This window comes from Gallinula chloropus, assembly GCF_964237585.1.
Source record: "Gallinula chloropus genome assembly, chromosome: 4".
NCBI classification, from domain to species: domain Eukaryota; kingdom Metazoa; phylum Chordata; class Aves; order Gruiformes; family Rallidae; genus Gallinula; species Gallinula chloropus.
In genome coordinates, this window is record NC_140088.1 from 2776606 (window position 1) to 2794779 (window position 18174).

The 18174-nt window shown below is 40.8% G+C and overlaps 1 protein-coding gene across 6 annotated transcripts in view; it reads right to left on the reverse strand.

The window, feature by feature from the left end:
- NRXN3 (neurexin 3) overlaps nt 1-18174 on the reverse strand; it is a gene marked incomplete at its 5' end in the record, with an annotated part of 932122 nt that overhangs the window by 26937 nt on the left and 887011 nt on the right. For 3 of the 6 annotated variants that reach the window (XM_084263764.1, XM_084263766.1, XM_084263767.1), the window contains one exon: nt 6116-6200. In XM_084263764.1, the coding sequence (XP_084119890.1) occupies nt 6116-6200 (85 nt within the window). The remainder of the gene's footprint in view (nt 1-6115; nt 6201-18174) is intronic. The other 3 variants (XM_084263765.1, XM_084263769.1, XM_084263768.1) reach the window with 1 other exon arrangement.

Genomic DNA, 18174 nt, shown 5'->3' on the forward strand with positions numbered 1-18174 from the left:
TGAGGAAATAAAAAGGAAGGAGGGGTAAGAATCTTCATTCTTTTGCACACAACTTTCTTGGGATGTCTGAAAATGTGGATTTCTTAATGATGGCAAGAAAAGATTTTGTTGCCTTTATTGGTTTGCAGATCTATATCTCATTCTTGAGATGATCAAACGATTAGTTTGTTGGATGAGCTCCAAAAATATAAATTGAAAAGTACAGCAATGATCTTAAAAATTAAAAAAATAGCAGTATGGCACCATTACGAGCCAAAAAAAAAATAAAAAAGGGGGAAAGAAATATAAAAGAAACTAAAATGTCAATCACCAAAAATTCATGCGGCACAAGATGAGGTGAAACGACAGAAAATGTTCTTCAAATATATACAATGTATATATCCATCTCTATATACACCGACTATATGTGTACATATCGATGGATATACCTGTATAATTTCTTTTATTCTCCCTGCCCCACCCTACCCCAAGGCTAATTGGTAGATGAAACTATTGATTAAAAGGAAACAAAGAAATAAAAGGAGAAAGAAAGAACTCTAACCAAACAAACAAACAAAAAAAGTAACGTGCTTTGTTCACCAAGAAATAACAATATCATGCATCTGTCCACGCTAGCGGATGCCAGGGTTAGATGAAGGCATGAATTTCTGTGTAAACATGTGATTGGATGATAGGGACTACTGCTGATATTGGTCATTCATTACTTTAGTATATACACATATAAAAATAGATACACCAGCACGCTGTATATAGTGCATATACAGATAAAATACCCTCATGGGTGGGGCCTTGCATAGGAAATAAGACCAATATGCTGTAAACCAAACTGAGTATAAATTTCTAATACAAAAATGAAAACAAAAAGTTCCTGTAAGTCATCTGCATGAATGATTAGTAAAACTTGTCCGTTTGTTTTTGTTTTGGCTGTAAGACTGTAGCTAGGAAATTCCATCAAACAAGTGATGCTGTTCTTCCCTGGGAAGTGCCATGGAGGAATCTCCATCCTTTGGGTCTCTGTGGTATTCAGCCTGCAAGATGGGAAGCCTACCTCTCTGCATACTGCAAGGCATGTGCCCAACTTTAAAGACCATTTCTTGTTCTCACTTGGGAAACGGAGCAGAACTCCTGCTTGACAGAGGAAGAGACTGGGGGTAACTGAGCACTGGGTTTGGGGGGGGGGGATATTTCTCCAAGGAGAGCAATGAAAATTTGCTGTGTGCTTCAAGAAGGCTGATGCAGTTTATGGAGGATGAGTGCCATATCATCACTTATCTTGGTTTCTGCAGTCAAGATTTCTTCACTTCCAGCATATTGCTTTTTCATACTGTATTGGCTGTTTGTAGACTCTTGGAAGAGAGATTCTATTCATTTTCTGCAAATAAATCTGTAACCTGGGCAGTCTGCAGGTACCCAGTTCTCCAGCTTACATGGATGGAAGCTTGATCGCTCTAGCCCACAAATCAGGGACCTGAAGTGGATGAGTGCTGACCAGTAAATGACAGATACAGAGACCATACCTTTAAGATGTGTGTGTCCTGTGTATGGGTTTATGCTACAAAACACTGGGTAAATTCCAGTACAAAGAACTGTAGATTTTGGCATCTCTGCTGCTGTGTCCAGTCCCTCATGGGAAAAGCTTACCAGTCTGATTAAACAATGTCAACCTTATGATATATGAAGCCTTTTAGGAAACCAGGGAAGAGACAGAGGCTGCATCAAGCCAGGGAGCTGGGATTAACCTCTTATTTCAAGAGGTTGCATTTTGGACTTCAGGCAAACTAGTGAAAGTTTGGGACTTACTATTTTTGAGCAGTGCAATAAGCAGCCTTGGTTATGAACCCAATCAGCTGCCCAGCCACCAGTACCCAGCCTGCCTGGTGCTGGAGCACTGAGCTAAAGTCTATGCTCAGTATGAACAAGGGCAAAGGTACGTGGAGACAGCAGCAGCAGCTGCCAGGAAAGCACAGCTCTAATCCTCGTTGAGACTGTAGGGGTGCTCCTCATTTGGCTAGGAAGAGATAACTGTTTGCTTTCTTTACAAAGGCACAGTGCTTACTAGTTAGGAGTAAAGTTATTTCCCTTACAAATTGTTCATTCTCTGAGGGCAGTTGAGTAACCAAAACACCACCACAGAGCTGTGTTCAAAAGCACAGACTCAGGACCTTGGCTGCAGCTTTGAGGAACTTCAATATTTGAGCCTCAGATCTCCCTGGAACAGGCCAGAAGAGAGTCCTGCACTTATACCACAGGAAAACATCATGTTTCTGGCACAGAAATCAGAAGGTTTTCAAACATGCTGGGACTGCTGTTGACTGTAAGTAAACATTTCTTCAAGGCAGATGAACAATTTTATGCCCTCTGTATCATCTAAAGGAAGCTATTCTGGGAGATGTGGGGATCTAAGGGTATCTAGGCTTGTCTGCAAGCAGATGAATAGCAACTGCTTTTTATCTTGGAACCTGCACTGCCTTCCTTTCCATTACATAAAATACAGATGAGTTTTGGATTCACACCTGTCATTGCCACCACTTGTTAGAGTAATTCCTTATGCACACAAACATGTCTACAGAGGATGCCTGCAAGCTGTCTCAGTCAGGACAGGTCCTGCACAGCTCCTGGTCTCTACACAAGGGGATCTACAGAAATCCCAACAGAAATCCCAACTTTTGGAAGTGGGGCGCAGTGGGGCAGCCAGCCTGCTACAACGAGCATCCCCAGCTAGCCAGGAAACTCCTGAGGAGAGCAGAGTGGGGAAATGGCCTTTATGCTGTCTCCATTTAAAGAGATGCATGTATCCAGATGCAGACTGTATGCTTGCTGAGATTCAGGTCTTGGATTCAACATACAATCAGAGTTAAGTGGCAGTAAGACCTGGAAAATGGTTCTCATCAGATATTTAGCCTCAAAAAGGGCATTATTTTCTGTCTTTTGAACTATCTTTGAGTACACCAGAGCCAAAGTCTTTGAAAGGACTCGGCGGGGTACTGCTTCTGATCCAGGTGGAACCAAGACCAAAGCAATATATTTAGATCTTGGGATTTGATTCTGACCCCTGTGAAATCCAAAAGCTTTTGATTTGCATGGCAGTATTCTCCACTGCCCTTGTCTTGGTTATTGCACAGTAGGTTCATAGTGATGTATATCACACCTCACAGCTGCAGCAGCGAGTTCAGTAACCTTTGCATTACTGGACCGTGGCACTGAGGGTGATGGAAGGCCAAGTCATGGTGTTTGGCAGAAACTCAAGAGCTTTAGAAGCTACATATTATCAGAGTAACAAAAGGGGCCTGTGCTGGGTTAGGTTATTTAATTTTCAATTTGCTGCAAAAGTGATCAGGCAAGCCAGAAGGCGGCATAAAATACACTGACCTGTCCAGAGAAAAAGATGAAGTAACTCACATGGACCCAAGTAACATAAAATAACATTTAAAAAAAAATCCAAACCCAAGCACTAGAAAATACAAGGACGTTTATCTGGCTCTTTCCACAATGTATACATTTCCGTACCAGGTCTTGGAATACGGCCAGAATCCTGACTTGGCTGTTGAAGTGTAAGGGCAGGGTCATCTGCTCAGCCAAACCAGCACCACTGGACCTTGATAAGCCAGCTCAGATCGCTTGGTACTCCAGAGCAGAATGGGCTTCACGAGTGCTTTGATACTGGCTGTGTTGTAGACACTGTTCTACCTTCCTCACATGCACCGAGGATGGAGATGGTAAGATAAAGAAACCTAAATGAGGAGCACCCTAAACCTGTTTCTTTTCCTCCTTACTGTGATGGAATGAGCTACGTTTATGCTTTTGGAGGCGAAAAGGATCCGCGTATCCCTCCTACATCTGGCAAGTTTGTACACCAGTGCCTCTGAGAGCAGGGAACCTGAAAATCTGGAAGTGTAAATTTCATGGGCAAGGACCACCTGGGAGTCTTTTTTGTACATATAATCAGGCTAACTGTTACTCCCAATGCCACAGTGAGTCCCAAGAAAACATTCACATTTCAGTGGCTGACGCAGACGACCATTCCACAAAGAAGAAGTAGGGTGTGATAAAAGATACCAGCTGAAATTTTCAAGAACGTATAGTAATTTAGTAGAGTACCTTCAGCAGATTTTCAGCAAATCATATTATTTTAGCAGATATTGAAATGTCTGTAGGCACTTCCAGCAGTCGACTGTAATTCTTAGCAGGACTTTCAAAAGCAAGTCATTTTTACAAATCCAGTTTGTACCTGTTTATAACATTAGATTTCTAACTGTGTCAGGAGAAAGGTATTTTTAGTCTGGAAATGTTGCTCTAAAGCACTCTGAAATTTCATGCTAAACAACCCGGTTTACCAAATTTCCCTTCAAACTTTGATTTTTCCACTGGCAGCACAAGCCAAAAACATTGCTATTACAATTTGTAGCCATTGAAGTAATCATGATTTCTACACTGTAATATAAATCACAGTAATATACCAGGGGAGGAGTCTGATAAAGATCTCATTTCCTCCTTTAAATGAAATAGTTGGCAATCAGAATAATAATAATTAAAAAAAAAATGTCTTGGAATGTTAGTGAGACTGTAATGAAATGATTCCTACCCATTCACTCACATACCAGCTGTGCCACATCAGTCCTGTTCGCATGGTCCTGTATAACTCACACCTCACTCTCATGACAAGCTCTGTGCTGGTATTTCATTACTACCTTTGATTTAAAAATCCCAGTACCCACACTGTTTACGCTTCACAATCTAGTATCAGTTGGACTGCTTTTCTGCTGGGGGAGGGAAGATCTGTGTAAAGAGATGGGAGTAGGCTGAGCTATCTGTTAGCATCACTTGTCACATCACTGCCTCCCCTGCCATCATAGGGAAGGTCAAGTGTATGAGTGGAAGTTCCCAGCTACAAGGCAATGCCAATCTCAGGTTACTGCAGGAGCAAGTTCTACCAAAAAATGCAGGCACAGCATGATGAATTGAAAAGAAATATGAAAGCACTAGCCTTGGGTGAATTTTACTGTTATTATTGTATCAATCAAATAGCTTCAGGAAACTAGAAACAGAACATTTGTAATGTTTTCTGGGGATTTTTTTTTTTTTAAAGAAAAAAAATCATCCCAAATAAAACAAAGCAAAACCAAACAAAACCAAACCAAAACACCCTATACTATTTATATGTTTCACTCTTAAGGAAAAAAGATTCTAACCAAACGGTCTCTTTTTCTTTTAAATGTACACAGAAATTCGATGATGTCTGTTCTCTATTATAAATATGCTTAACTCATGGCAAGCCTCAAAAAAGAAGACTTGAAAAAGCCTGTAAGAAATAAAATAGACTGCAATTGCCTGCTGGATATCACATCATATATCTCACCAGAAAGAAAAGCCATCAGTTTATCAAAATGTATCTGAAAGGGAGAAGTCGAGTCAGTTCCACACGGCCAGTCCTCCTGACTCTTTAATGGATACATTTTGAAGCATCACTGCAGATAACAGGGCAAGAATTACTACTAATTTTGTTATGTTAGAACTGTGTTTTAGTGCTCCCCAATTTCTTTGGGCTCATAGGAAACAAAATTAGTATAAATACATTACCATGTTAACTGTACTCAAAATCCCATGGACAAATGTATCCTTTCACAGTCCATCTTCAGAGCAATTAACAAAGATTAAACAACGCTAAGAACCCATTATTGCTTCACTTTTGTTTCTCTTCTATTTTGCTGACATTCCCCTTCCCCACTTTATAAATCTTCATTATTTGTCACGTACCACATTGATATTTTTGCTTTCCTGCTGTGTCAGTGAAGTAACTGCTACAAACATGTAAACGATGAATTAGCTGGGATCACTTTCAGGAAGTTTGGCTTTCCATGCAAACAACTTTATATTAAGCAAATAGTGACTATGTATCTGTTTTGCTGTTGCCAAGTCCATGGGATCTGATGCTTGGCTGTATAATTTTTATTCTATATACAGTGTATATATACATAAGCGTGTATATCTATATATACACATATACACACATATATATACATATATAATTATATATGTATACATTCACACACATATAAATATATGTATGCATTGTTTTTTGCAAATGAAAACAGAAAGCAAGCAAAACAAGACTGACCTGACTTACCTGTACTGGGCTCACAGTCAATGAAATCTTCATCATCACTGGAACATTCAGCTGATGAAACGATGTCATCTGTTGTCTGGCACGTGAAGGAAAGGCAGGAAGGAAAAAGAACAGAGGAAAAAGAAAGGTAAGATACTTGCAAGTCAAGAGACTGTTGCAGAGGCAGCTGGGTATCCTAGAAAAGGGAAAAAAAGCCTTTCAGAAGAGTAACTTTAGAAATAGTTGACTTGTACCAAGCACGTCAGGTACGCCCCTGTAAACACACCCTCCCTAGAGCTGGATTCTCCTCTCAGAAGAGTAGTGCTTATCCTCTGCTACTGAGCATTTCAGGTGTGCAGAGGTGAAGTGCTGTTGAGGTTAGCAGGCAGATCACAGCGTACAGAGTGAGCACAGCAGCTATGACACCTGCGTGGCTGCCAAACTCCCCTCCGACAGCCGCAGTAGATGTGTCTGTTCCGAACAGGCTGGGCTCCACCAATACCACGCAGGGCTGGCCAGAAGGCACCCACTGAGAGACTGAACAGAGGAGGCATGTTCAGGCTGAACATACTTTCTGCAAAGAAAAGTGTACAAGAAAGACTCAGATAATATAGATCACCCAGGCAGCCAGCAGTACTCTTCACTGTGTTGCTAGATGCATCATGCTGAGACAAAGACAATTCCTGCTCTGGAAACCCGCCTCTCAGGCTGGGAATCCTTTGTATTTACCCAGGTAGTAAATACCTGTGCAACCTATTTATTGAACTGCTGCATGTGTCAGGTGAACCCAACATGCATCCTTCCCTGTTTGCTTCCCAAGTGATGAGGGATGTTGCTGTGACTTGGCTAACAGGCTGGTAAGTCTGGTTCTGAAAGTCTGAAACAGAGTGTGACTGCTTGTGGCCCTTAGAGGTTTCAACACATTCTTCTGCATTTCCAGCTGGTGATTTTGGGTTTTTTTTTCTTTCTGCTGGTCTAATTAATGAGCAGCATGTATTGCAGCATGTTAGAAGCGTACCAGTGTCTCTTCCCAGCAGCATCTCCTGCCTGTAATTGCTGCAATTAGTTGAATTAGTAATGCAGACCATTAGGGAGAGTGTGTGGCAGCCTCTGGACACAGGTTGTAATGTTCCTGCACACAGTACAAAATTATCCCAGCTCAGCAGCATCAGCTTAAACCGCATCTTCTGCTGAAATTGTCTCCCTTAACAACTTCTTGCAGAGAGAACCAGCCTGTTCTGCTGAGCAGCAGGATCAGTGCGATGACTCCTGAAACAAAACAACTACCACGTTCCTCACCAGGCAGGGAGTGCTGCTGAAGTCTCAGCTCCTCAGAGGCAGAGTGGCTGTACTTCACTAAGTTATACATTGGTACACCAGGTGAATATTCCTGGGAATCTCACATCATGGCAAGCCAATTCCTTACGCCTGAAAAAGACTCTCCAGCTCTAAGCAAAGTCTTTTACGTTCCTGTGTCTTCTGTGGCTGTCTCCAACACGCTGCATGTTCCCTTTTCTCTACGCAACTGCTCTGAGGTCTCAGCCATTCCTTCAGACTCCCGTGCTCCTAAAGCCAGCACGCCCCCCTGTTTGCTACCAGAGGTTCCCTGAGCTCCCCCTCTCTGTTTCTATTTGAGCTAAGGAAAAATCACAGAACTGAGCAGTCAGTCAGAAAGATGAGATTGAACCTGACATTCCTTCAATCTTGATTTCAGTGGCTTAGAGGGAGCCAGGAAAGAAAAAATAGGATCGGTCGGCTGTAAATAAAGATTATAGAAAGAGAGCGTCTGTAAAAGCAGCCATGAAGCAAGGGAATCCCTATTGTTCATGCTACTTAGTCTTACCCTGGCATTGCCATTTAGCAAAGTATTGTTGGATGCAATCTGGCAGTAGTATCATGCTTAAATACTTCCACTGATTACTTTAATAATCTTCCCTCATTGGGGAGGCAAGATTAAAAGGAACTGAAGGTAACATGTACAAAGCAATTTCCTGCTTTCCATACGAAGGGGGTTTTTTTTTAGCATCTTTCAGTCACAGAAAACAGAAGAACAACACTGTTGAAATCCTGAAGACTTCTCTCTGAAAACAAAATGGCTTTAAAAGTTCATCTGTTCAGTGAGAGGTCAAGAAAGGAGGAACACACAAAATAGAAATCTACTTTCTATAACTCTTCTGGTCTGGTCACATATACTTTAGAAAGCATTATTTATCCTGAAGGACACCAAATCACTTTATAGCTTCTACAAATAGTGATCGTATTGTGCAACAGTGAAATGCAGCTGTCCCTGGTTAGAAAGATATTAATTTTTAACTGCATTGCTGTAAAGTAATTTAGCAGAATAAGTCACAAAAACTATGCTGCAAGACTTTTTAAGCAGGTGAAACGTAACTAGTGAAACTGGAGATCTGTATTACAGTCGTCTAAAACACTTGTAAAAGAGCATTAAGGACAGCACAGTGGATAAACAATAAATAATCCATCACTACTAGAAGACCTTGTTCAGACAGTGCTAAGACCCTGGCATTTGGTTTTGATTTCCAGGTTGATTTAGAGGATGTGGATTTTGCTCTTAGTTGAAGATATGACAATTCACACATGGGGTTTCATAGAAGAAAAGTGATGTTTTGCTTCAAGTAGGAAATGAGCCTAACAATTACAACAAAGTATGTTTGTCACTTACCAACTGCTATACCTAGCCACTTACCTACTTGCTCATATCCAAGGGCTTTATGCAGCATTAACCTGAATCAGATGCAAATGAATTGACAACCTAATCCAGTATTTGCAAAGAATCAGGAGTTCCTTTATAAATCTTTTTGGTTTTCCCTCTCTTGCTCGTTAGGGACATCACACACAACCATGCTCAAAAAAAAGCAATAACATATTTATAAAATACATATGTATTTTTTAAAGTGGGTACACCTTGCAACAGGATACTGGTTTAGATCTATTTTAGAAGTGGCCAAATTAAGGGTAACAACATCCATCCAGAGCTATTAAATACCTCACACCTAGCTTGTGAAGTCCTGTGCCACGGACACTGAGAGCAAAGAAGTATGACTATTTGCATCGCCCTGTTCAGGACTCTTTCTTTGAGGCCCCATGTATGGCCATGGCCAGCAGCAGGGTGCTGGGCACAGGGATCCTCTCTGGCCTCTCAGCCACGACAGAACATCAGGGAATGCAGAATTTTGAAGCCAGATGAGTTCTGAGTAGGACCGAAAAGCCACGAAGCCTGGCCCTCATTTATCTTCACGAATTTCCCACTTAGCAAACAGCTTAAGGACAGCACATACAACATACATATGCTGCCCTCTTGGATATGTGTTCCAGATCTCCTTCTACACAATCAACATGCAGCTTGTGTTGGTTCCGAATGGAGAAGGGCACAGTCAGTCTGACTGAAAAAATGCAAATATATGATGTGCAATACTCACCAACCCTGCCAACCCTGACCTGTGTCTGCACTTTTTCATGACTGGTTCCACACTTGATTATATCAACTAATCTCTGTCCTTTTCTCCCCATCTCCACTGCAAGCTATTTCCCCTGACATTCCAGTTTTTCTTTCTCTGTGATCATTGTTTGTCTCATGCTACTGATTTGTTATGTATAAAAATGAGGGTTAGAAAAAGAGAAAAACCTCCAGAAGTGGTTAGACTTAAGTCAAGGTCATTAATGAGATCTCTAGAAACCACAGAAAAGATAAGTACACTAATCTGTCTTGCCATTTCCTATCTTGTATTTTTAATCTCGGTACTTTCCATCACAATTCATCACTAACTGATTTTCTAGTCCCATCACATATTGGTTTTCCATGCACCTTCCGCTCACATACCAACATCTGAATCATCCCAGAGGAATAAAGCTATTTCAGTGATAAACAGCAGCAAATGCCTGACCACGGAAACAGCATCAAGGAAACCTCCAGAAGACTATAACTTCTTGCGCCTGGGATCCATACCTTTCAAAACCCTCCTGGAGCTGAGAATTTTCATTAAGTGGTTATTAAACTTACTACTTCCACAAGGCAGGAGAGGCTAGTGAGCAGCCATCCCAGAAACTCACCACCAACATCTCCTCTTCAGAAACAGCTCACTGTGAGGCAGGCAGCAAAACTAGCTATTCCGTTTCTGGTCCTCTCTCCTTGGTTTTGAAATAGGGCTGATTATACTCAAGTGTTGGCCCCAGGGGAGGTAAATGGATTAATTCCTTAGTGTCTGTCCAGTGATCTGGAGATGGTAAATGCTAAACATTCTCATGTACAGGCAACATGATTGCAATGAAACTTCCCCGTATGCTACGATGGAAACGATGTTTGTATTCTCATTGGAAGGAACATGAGAAAGAAAATGTTTGTCTATTCCATATATTAGCTAAATTCTATATTAAAAATAATAATTCATACTATACTATTTTAAAATATGTCTTTCATTTTTAAAGAATTCCAGCTTTGAAATTACTTGGCCCTGTATTAAAGGCCATAAAACTAAAGATAGGTATTATAATAACTTTCAATAAAATCTCTCTCTGGCAGGAACCCTTTTTATTCCTTCCTCTGAAAGATTTTTTATGGCATTTATATTATTATTTTTCCTCACCCTCTCTCTAGTGTTTAATGAAATTGCCTTGGAATAAAACTGGGGCAGGAGAAAGTGCTAAACTCTGAGTCCACCCTGGAGGATTTATGGGCATATTTACCTTCAAATTCTTTCAATTTCACTGAATTGGCTCCCTGTTCTTTTCCATGAATTATTAGTTCTGTAATCACCTCCTCCTAATTATTCACTCTAAGGGCCTCTTCAATCTCCCCTCAGTGATGGTTCTACATCTTTGCTGATTATACTCTAAGTACTGGTGTGGGATGTGCAAGGGAAGTTGGGATGGCACAGCAAAACGACTCCATTCCCATCCAATCCTAAGTATCCAAAGCCCTAATTTATGCATTAGATCCACAACCTTTACTCCTTTGTTCTACACAAAATGGCAGGTGCTGAATCTTCCTTTCCCCAACTGCAATGTTTTTTTTGACACCTTGCTCTTTGGGTGCACCGTTATTTGAGAAAGATTAAGCATGTTGGGTAAAATAAGTCCTGTCACAGAACAGTTTTATGAAATTATAAATAACACACCCAAGAATGATGGAGTTCTCACTCCTAGTAGGAGAGAAAAGACAAGGACCCATAAATTCAAACCCTGCAGACAAAGTACACACTTGCTTCACTCGGTAAAGTAGAATTCAATTTTCCTACTTGCCTTTTGCCTGCAACTCTTTTGCACCCTGTACACATCACTTCCAATTCAACACCATTATTTGAAAAGCAACACTTAATGCTTTGTTGCGAGAGAAGTGTAAATCTCTTTGCCACCAAGGAACCACAATTTACAACTCCTCCTTGAGATACCATCACCATGAAGTGCCAGGCACAAATATCTTCCAACAGTGGGGAAATACAGGGGCATTAAACTGAGCGGTGCATTTCTCTTTCACACTTAAAATGTGCAGAGCTGAAGCTCAACAACTTTTCGTAAATCTGACCACTTGACTCCCTCTGCTGCTCCCATACTGCTTTATTTTCTGAATGTCTCAAATTTATCATGGAATATGGACAATGTACTGTCTTCTATACATAACATCATGCAGTATGAATGCTCCCCCTGAATAGGAAATGTTAGTGATGCTGTTCTGTCTTCCAGAAACTAAGACGTTTCTTGGCAAAGAATGGGCTCAAGGCACTTGCTGCCTCACCAAAAGAAGACAGCAGAGGAAGTGTCTGTCTCATTAGGTGTTATTTCAACCTTTTGTACTTTGATAACTGGGCTTTTAAAAGAACTTGTATTCTGTTCACACTGTTCCAAGTAAATGGGAATCCTTCATCTGCCCTTTCTACACCTTGTATTTATTTCTCACTTCCTATTTAATCTTTATTTGCAAAATACCCTGGAGTTCATTACAGTACAGCAGACCCAAGAGACTTAGCTCGGACAAATTCAAGCTTCTATATACAGATAGAGACAATCTGCATACAAATGGGAAAATATTAGAAATGTTCCTAAAATCATAATGAGGTATTATCAAAGAAGCTGCAGTTTGGGACTGTATAAACTTTTAAGGACAGTCCTGGATCTACTATCAGTGGCTAAAGGGTATTAATCCCCTCCAACTCATTAGCACTGGATAGTACTGCATGTATTTTCTTATCACGGTGCAGACAAAACCACAAAGATATGCGAGCTCTTTGCACTCCCACACACTGGTGCTGAGGTGGCATCTGCCTCTGCAGAGGCAATGCATCAAAGAACATGAAGATAACAATTCTTTCTATACAGCTCAGCTGAGGAGAAAACAAAACAACAAAAAAAAAGGAGGACCAAGTCCTCCATTGGTTTAAATTGGCATTGATTTCTGCTGAGCTACAACAATTTACAGCAGGAGAGCATAGCTCGTTATGTTTAGTTTTGGACAATTCAATGCCAAAAGATTTAGAGCAACTGGAGGCAATTCAGAGAAGAGCCACTGAAAAGATGAAAGAACTGGAGAGATGTATGAATGAGACAGGCTTAACAAAACTAAACATCAGAGCTTGGCTTGACAAGGACTAAAGTTATGATAAATGTCTACAGGTATCACAAGAGTGTAATAAACATCCAGAAGGAAGATGAACTATTTAGGGTATTTCAAAAAAGCAGTGGACAAAATTAGGCTAAAAAAAATGAGAATTACTTTCAGCAAGAAAAAGTTCAATGGTGATCTGTATTAACTGTGGAAAAGTGTCCCTAAGGGAATACCAGAGACCACGAGCACTGAGATTAGGCAGCTGCCCAAGCTAGTCAGGTGTGAATACCATTAGTGTAAACACCCTAGTAGGGAAGAACTCTCCTCATCTATCTTCATCCCAATCTAATTCACTCTAAATCACTCTGATATTTGCATCCTCTTCATCACTATGTAATATAAGCACATCACACTGCATTTCTCTCTGTCATTCCAAAGCAGGCAGTAAAGCTGTCCAGCACAGTCTTTCAGCCAGTTGTACTTAGAGCAAGAAGACAGCATTGCTGTTGACCTCTTCAGACCATGAGAACAAATCCATCCTTATGTTCCCAGGACCTGGCCTGGCTGGGAGCTGGTAGGTACCCAGCAGGCATGTACCCTTCAGCAGTAACCCAGCTAAAGAACATTTCCTGGCTGTGTATTCTTGGCTGGATATAAAAGCTGATCTGCTGTCAAATTATATTATTAAGTAGGGATCATGGGAGAGCTACTCCTTAACAAAATCAGCCATTCGTCTACTACTACAGCAGACAAGAGATTAAGTAACTAGCCAGTTAAGTAAGAGAAAGCAAAAAATAATCCCCCCAATTGTGTGTCAATCCAGAGTCATGGGCAGTCATGTTTGAAAAGAACCTTGAAAGTTGAATTAGTCCTTTGAAAACTGAAAGCTTGTCTCAATAGAATCAATACTTCGTTAAGACTGTGAACCCTGACTCTTCTTGACCAGGTTTGATGCCAAATTTGACGCATTTTGTCCCTAAACTGTGCAAAGACAATGGGGGAAAATAATATTTCTGCCTTCTATGATTCTTCTCTCTGTCTACTGGCAGTGGGGAGGGTGCTGATGTTGGGAGGGTGTGAGCAGAGAAACAGAAGGGAACACAGAGAGAGAAAGAGAAGGGAGGGCAAAGAGGGGAGAAAGGGAAGTGGGGAGGATTAATCTGTCTGTTGTTCAAGGCACCCTGACAGGGGAAAGAGAAGTATTGAACCACAGCAGCTTAACCCAACTTCAATGTACCTTCCCAAAAGCAGAAGGAATGTAATGCTACGTGGTGTTCTGCTGATAAGCAAATCCTTCTAAATCCTTTCAATTTATTTCTTGGCCTGAAGAAATTACATACTATTTAGGAGCTAAATAAATAAACAAAAAATTCATTTTCAGGAATCTAGATTGGTTGCTTATTGATTAGATATGCACACAGAACCACTTGCTTTCCTGTTTCCTTCTGTTCCCAATAAAACAGTGCTCCTTTCGTCTTGATGTGCTAAAGGGTCAACTGGCAAATCTTTTCCAAACTATTCAGTGCAACCCTCAAGATTTGCAAGAGTTTTGAACTGCACTGTAAAATATAATTTCTTGGCTTAAACACAAAAGATACAGCTTTTGGCATGAGAGAAGACTCCCTCCACCTCTTATCAACCTATTGCTCCTTTCCACATGCATTTGTCTGCTTCCAAAGAAGTACTTGGAAGATGAAAATTGTGTATCTATACACTGAAGTCATTATCAGAGTGTAGTGCCTCTTAGAGTAATCACACAGGAAGAATTTTCCCACCAAGAGTCCTTTTTATCAGTTGATACAGCTTGTTCCCTTTCTGTATTATATTTTCATTTCTTACTGAAACAAACCTGCCAGTTGAAACAGAAACCATCAGTCCTCTGTTTTAAACACAACCCTGGTTATGCAGATGGTGGTGATGCAGGTGAAAACTCCAAAAGGAAGTTATACCAGATGTGCTGCCGTTAACTACATTAATAGCTTAATCCCCCAAATTAAGCTACTACAGCTGAACCCACAACTCCTCCCACCCTGAAACCAGTGAGAGCTGCTGGAAGGACACAAATGCTTAAATCCAGGCTTGTCTCAGGAGTCTGACTTTCTGAAAAACACATCAATTTACAGTGTTATTTCCCAATGCTTGTCCAAGAGTCTTCAAATGGAAGGCATTTCTTTTATGAAATGCTCTGACAATAGTTTCAGAGTGGTCTCCTCTGTGCTGTGATCACCCTCAGAAGAACTGACAACCAGCCAAATGCACTGGGCAGCACAGACTTCACTTTAGCCCCTTCCTCAGCATCTGCTTAAAGCAGGACCCAGGAAGAAAAAGCCAAATAATGATTCTCAAAGGTATGTAGGAAAAAGGCAGCCCATTGCCAGATTTAACATCCTGCTGGTGTGGACCCTAGTCCCTGATGCACTAACTTAAACTGCCACAGAATAATTTTATGAATAAGATGGGCTGTGAACCACTCTTTCTGAAGAACAAGCCTGTTGTCTGCTTCACCAGCAGAAGGGCAGGGCAGACTGCTGGGGAGCAGTAACTTCTTAAATTGCCCCAGTCCAAACTGCCAAGGACACTGAATCAGAACCCTCGTGTTACTTGATTTTATAATCCGGATGTAGTCATAAATTTACTGTCTGACATCAGGAAAATTGCCTTCTTTCCTCATGCTTCTGTTTATACTGCTATAAAACGGGGAGAAAACAACTTCTCTGCTTACTTGGCACACAATCAGAATTTTAGTAAACATTTTACAGTCTCAAAGCAAAGCCCAAGTACAGAAAAACCCTTTATATTTAGTGAAGGGAAGCCTACATTTCAGAAAGTTAGAGACTCAAATGATCTGAGATGAATCAGCTGCCCTTTGAAGACTCAGCCTCTAGTAAGAGTAAATGGGTTTTCTTTGCGTGCTGGCTTGCACTTAATAACTGTGTCAGAAGAATATTTTTCATTTATACTTTGCTCCTTTGCTGGGAATCAATATGTCGTTTGCTGGCATTTTCTCCTGGACATCTTTATTTAGCTTGTCTTTTCTTCCTTGGAGGGGAGGGAGTTGTATTTGATTTTGTTCTGTTATTGATTGGATCACTCTGAGCAAGAAATAAATAACTAAGTACAGCACAGTAGCTTTAATGACAATCTCTTAAGCCTCAGAATCTGCTCACCATGTTGCATTCCCCCTAACGCATGATTTAAAAGAAATAAATCTGTGCAGTAAGGTTACTGTGTAGCAGAGAGAGTCACATATGCAATTTAACTAGTATTTCTATTTATGTGCTCATTAATAAAACCATAGAAGTCCTATTTCTGTTTTTAAAGCAGAATTCCTATTGCTGTAGCACCTAGTGCTGGGATCTCATCATCTCTTACAAATTAAGCTTAATAAGAAATTAAGAGAATAGGGAGACCTTCTCCCAGCAGACATCTTTCCCTGGAGAAAAACTGAGCATGTTTATGTATTTCTCACTGATGACAAGCAACAGTATGGCCTCAGAGGTTGCATCTGATCTGCAAAAGCCCAGCCCAGCAACTCATGGTGGAGGGGCAGTTGCTGTGCCCTGGCTGCACCAAAGCACCACCCTGGCCCACAGCATCCCTCCCAGCATCAAATGGGAAGCAACTGGTAAACTCTGGGGGAAGAAGGGGGGTGGGGGAGGGGGTAGGTAATCACCATCACTTCTCTCTAAACTGGGAAGTTCTTTGCCTCCTCCCCCATTTCTCTCTTAATCTCTGCTACTCATTATTACACAGAGCACAAAACATCAGCATATGCAATGGTAAAATTCATAAAGGAGAAAACACCCTGTTCTATGGTCCAAACTGTGGCACTTAAAATCCAGTGAGACAGGGTAAGTTATTCATAAAGTAACAATAAACATAATGACTCTGAATAAGTGTTCTTTAAAAAAAACTTCCACAATTATTTTAAGTACCTCTGAGTCCAATAAGATAAACAACTACCTTTGAATATTTGCATTAATGCACTCGACTACTCTTTCCAGACAAATATTACTCCTTCTCTCCAAACACTAACACACACTTAGAAAACGGCATTTAAATTCTATTACTGGTGATGGTGGTGGGGTTTGCAGGGTGGCTTCTGCAAGAAGCAGCTAGAAGCTTCCCCTGGGTCCCACAGAGGAAATACCAGCTGGCTCAAGGAAAGACCCTCTCAGTCCTTATCTTGACTTCTAACCCTCTCAATTAATCTTCTCTCCCCTGTTCAGCTGAAAAGGGGAGTGACAGAGAGACTTTGGTGGGCGTCTGTCCTCCAGCCAGGGTCATCTGTCCTCCATCCAGGGTCAAACCACTACAGTTACTCACAGGAGTCATGCATTAGCTCACAAGGGGAAGGGGGAATGCAGAATAAAGAAATGCAGAATAAAGAAATGCAGAATAAACCCTGGTCCACTAGGTACATCACAGCACCTAGATGTGCTCCCTGAATGACACTATATAGACAGAGCACTTAACAAAGGAAAACAGCCACTAAAGCATAGAATCATCAAGGTTGGAAAAGACCTTCAAGAGCATCCAGTCCAACTATGCCACCATAACTGCTACAATGCCAAATACAAGAGAAATAAGTATATACACAACACACCTGATAAAAAAGACCATGTACAGTTTTAGTTTATCTACACAGAAGTCCCAAAGGTGGCTGTGGTAGAACACAGATTTCCTGGCAACAGTGACAGCCTTTAAATGATCGTGTGCAGCTAGTACAGAAACATCTGTATACATAACAGAAGGCATCTATTAACATTAACTTACTAACATATTAATATATTAACATTATCAAGGTTAAATCTAATAAAAATGAAGTTAAATAGTTCTAGAAATTATTCCATCCAGGAATAGTTCAGCCAAACACCTGATGCTGAAAAATCAGGATTTTCTGGCATTAACATTTTATTCTTTCCTTAAGAAATGTAGACTAATAACTTTACTGAGAGGGTGGGGATGGTGGGAGGAACTGACTTCACACCACATGTTAGCAAATAAACAGGCAACAAAAAGTAAACAAGTAACCCCAATCAGTCCCACCACCACCAATAGGACCCATGGGGAAAAATTTAGGCAAGTCACAGACAGAAGTTTGTCCAGTCTTCTCTAATCCTTACTCAACCAAGGAAATACAAAATACTCCATCAAACATACCCATCAGCTTAAAAACCATACTTGGTGCATCAAGTATTGATGAAGCCAGGTAAACTCCAACCTCCTGAGCTGCTGAACTTAACAAATGCCTCCTGGGATCCCATTAAATTTGAACTGAACTTCACTTAAATGTCACATCAAGTGGTCCAAGCTGCAAACGGTTGTCATGCAAGAAATTTCTGCCATTGGGTAGGCTGACTCCCATGCACAACAAACATGGTGAACACTTATCCCCGCTGGGTTTCTCTGCAGCCCCTGCCTAATCAGAACATTTGCTCTCTGTGATGGATAAGAAGGCCATTTTCCTTGCTTATTTATTTAGCTCTCTATTGAGTTTGATTAACTGTAG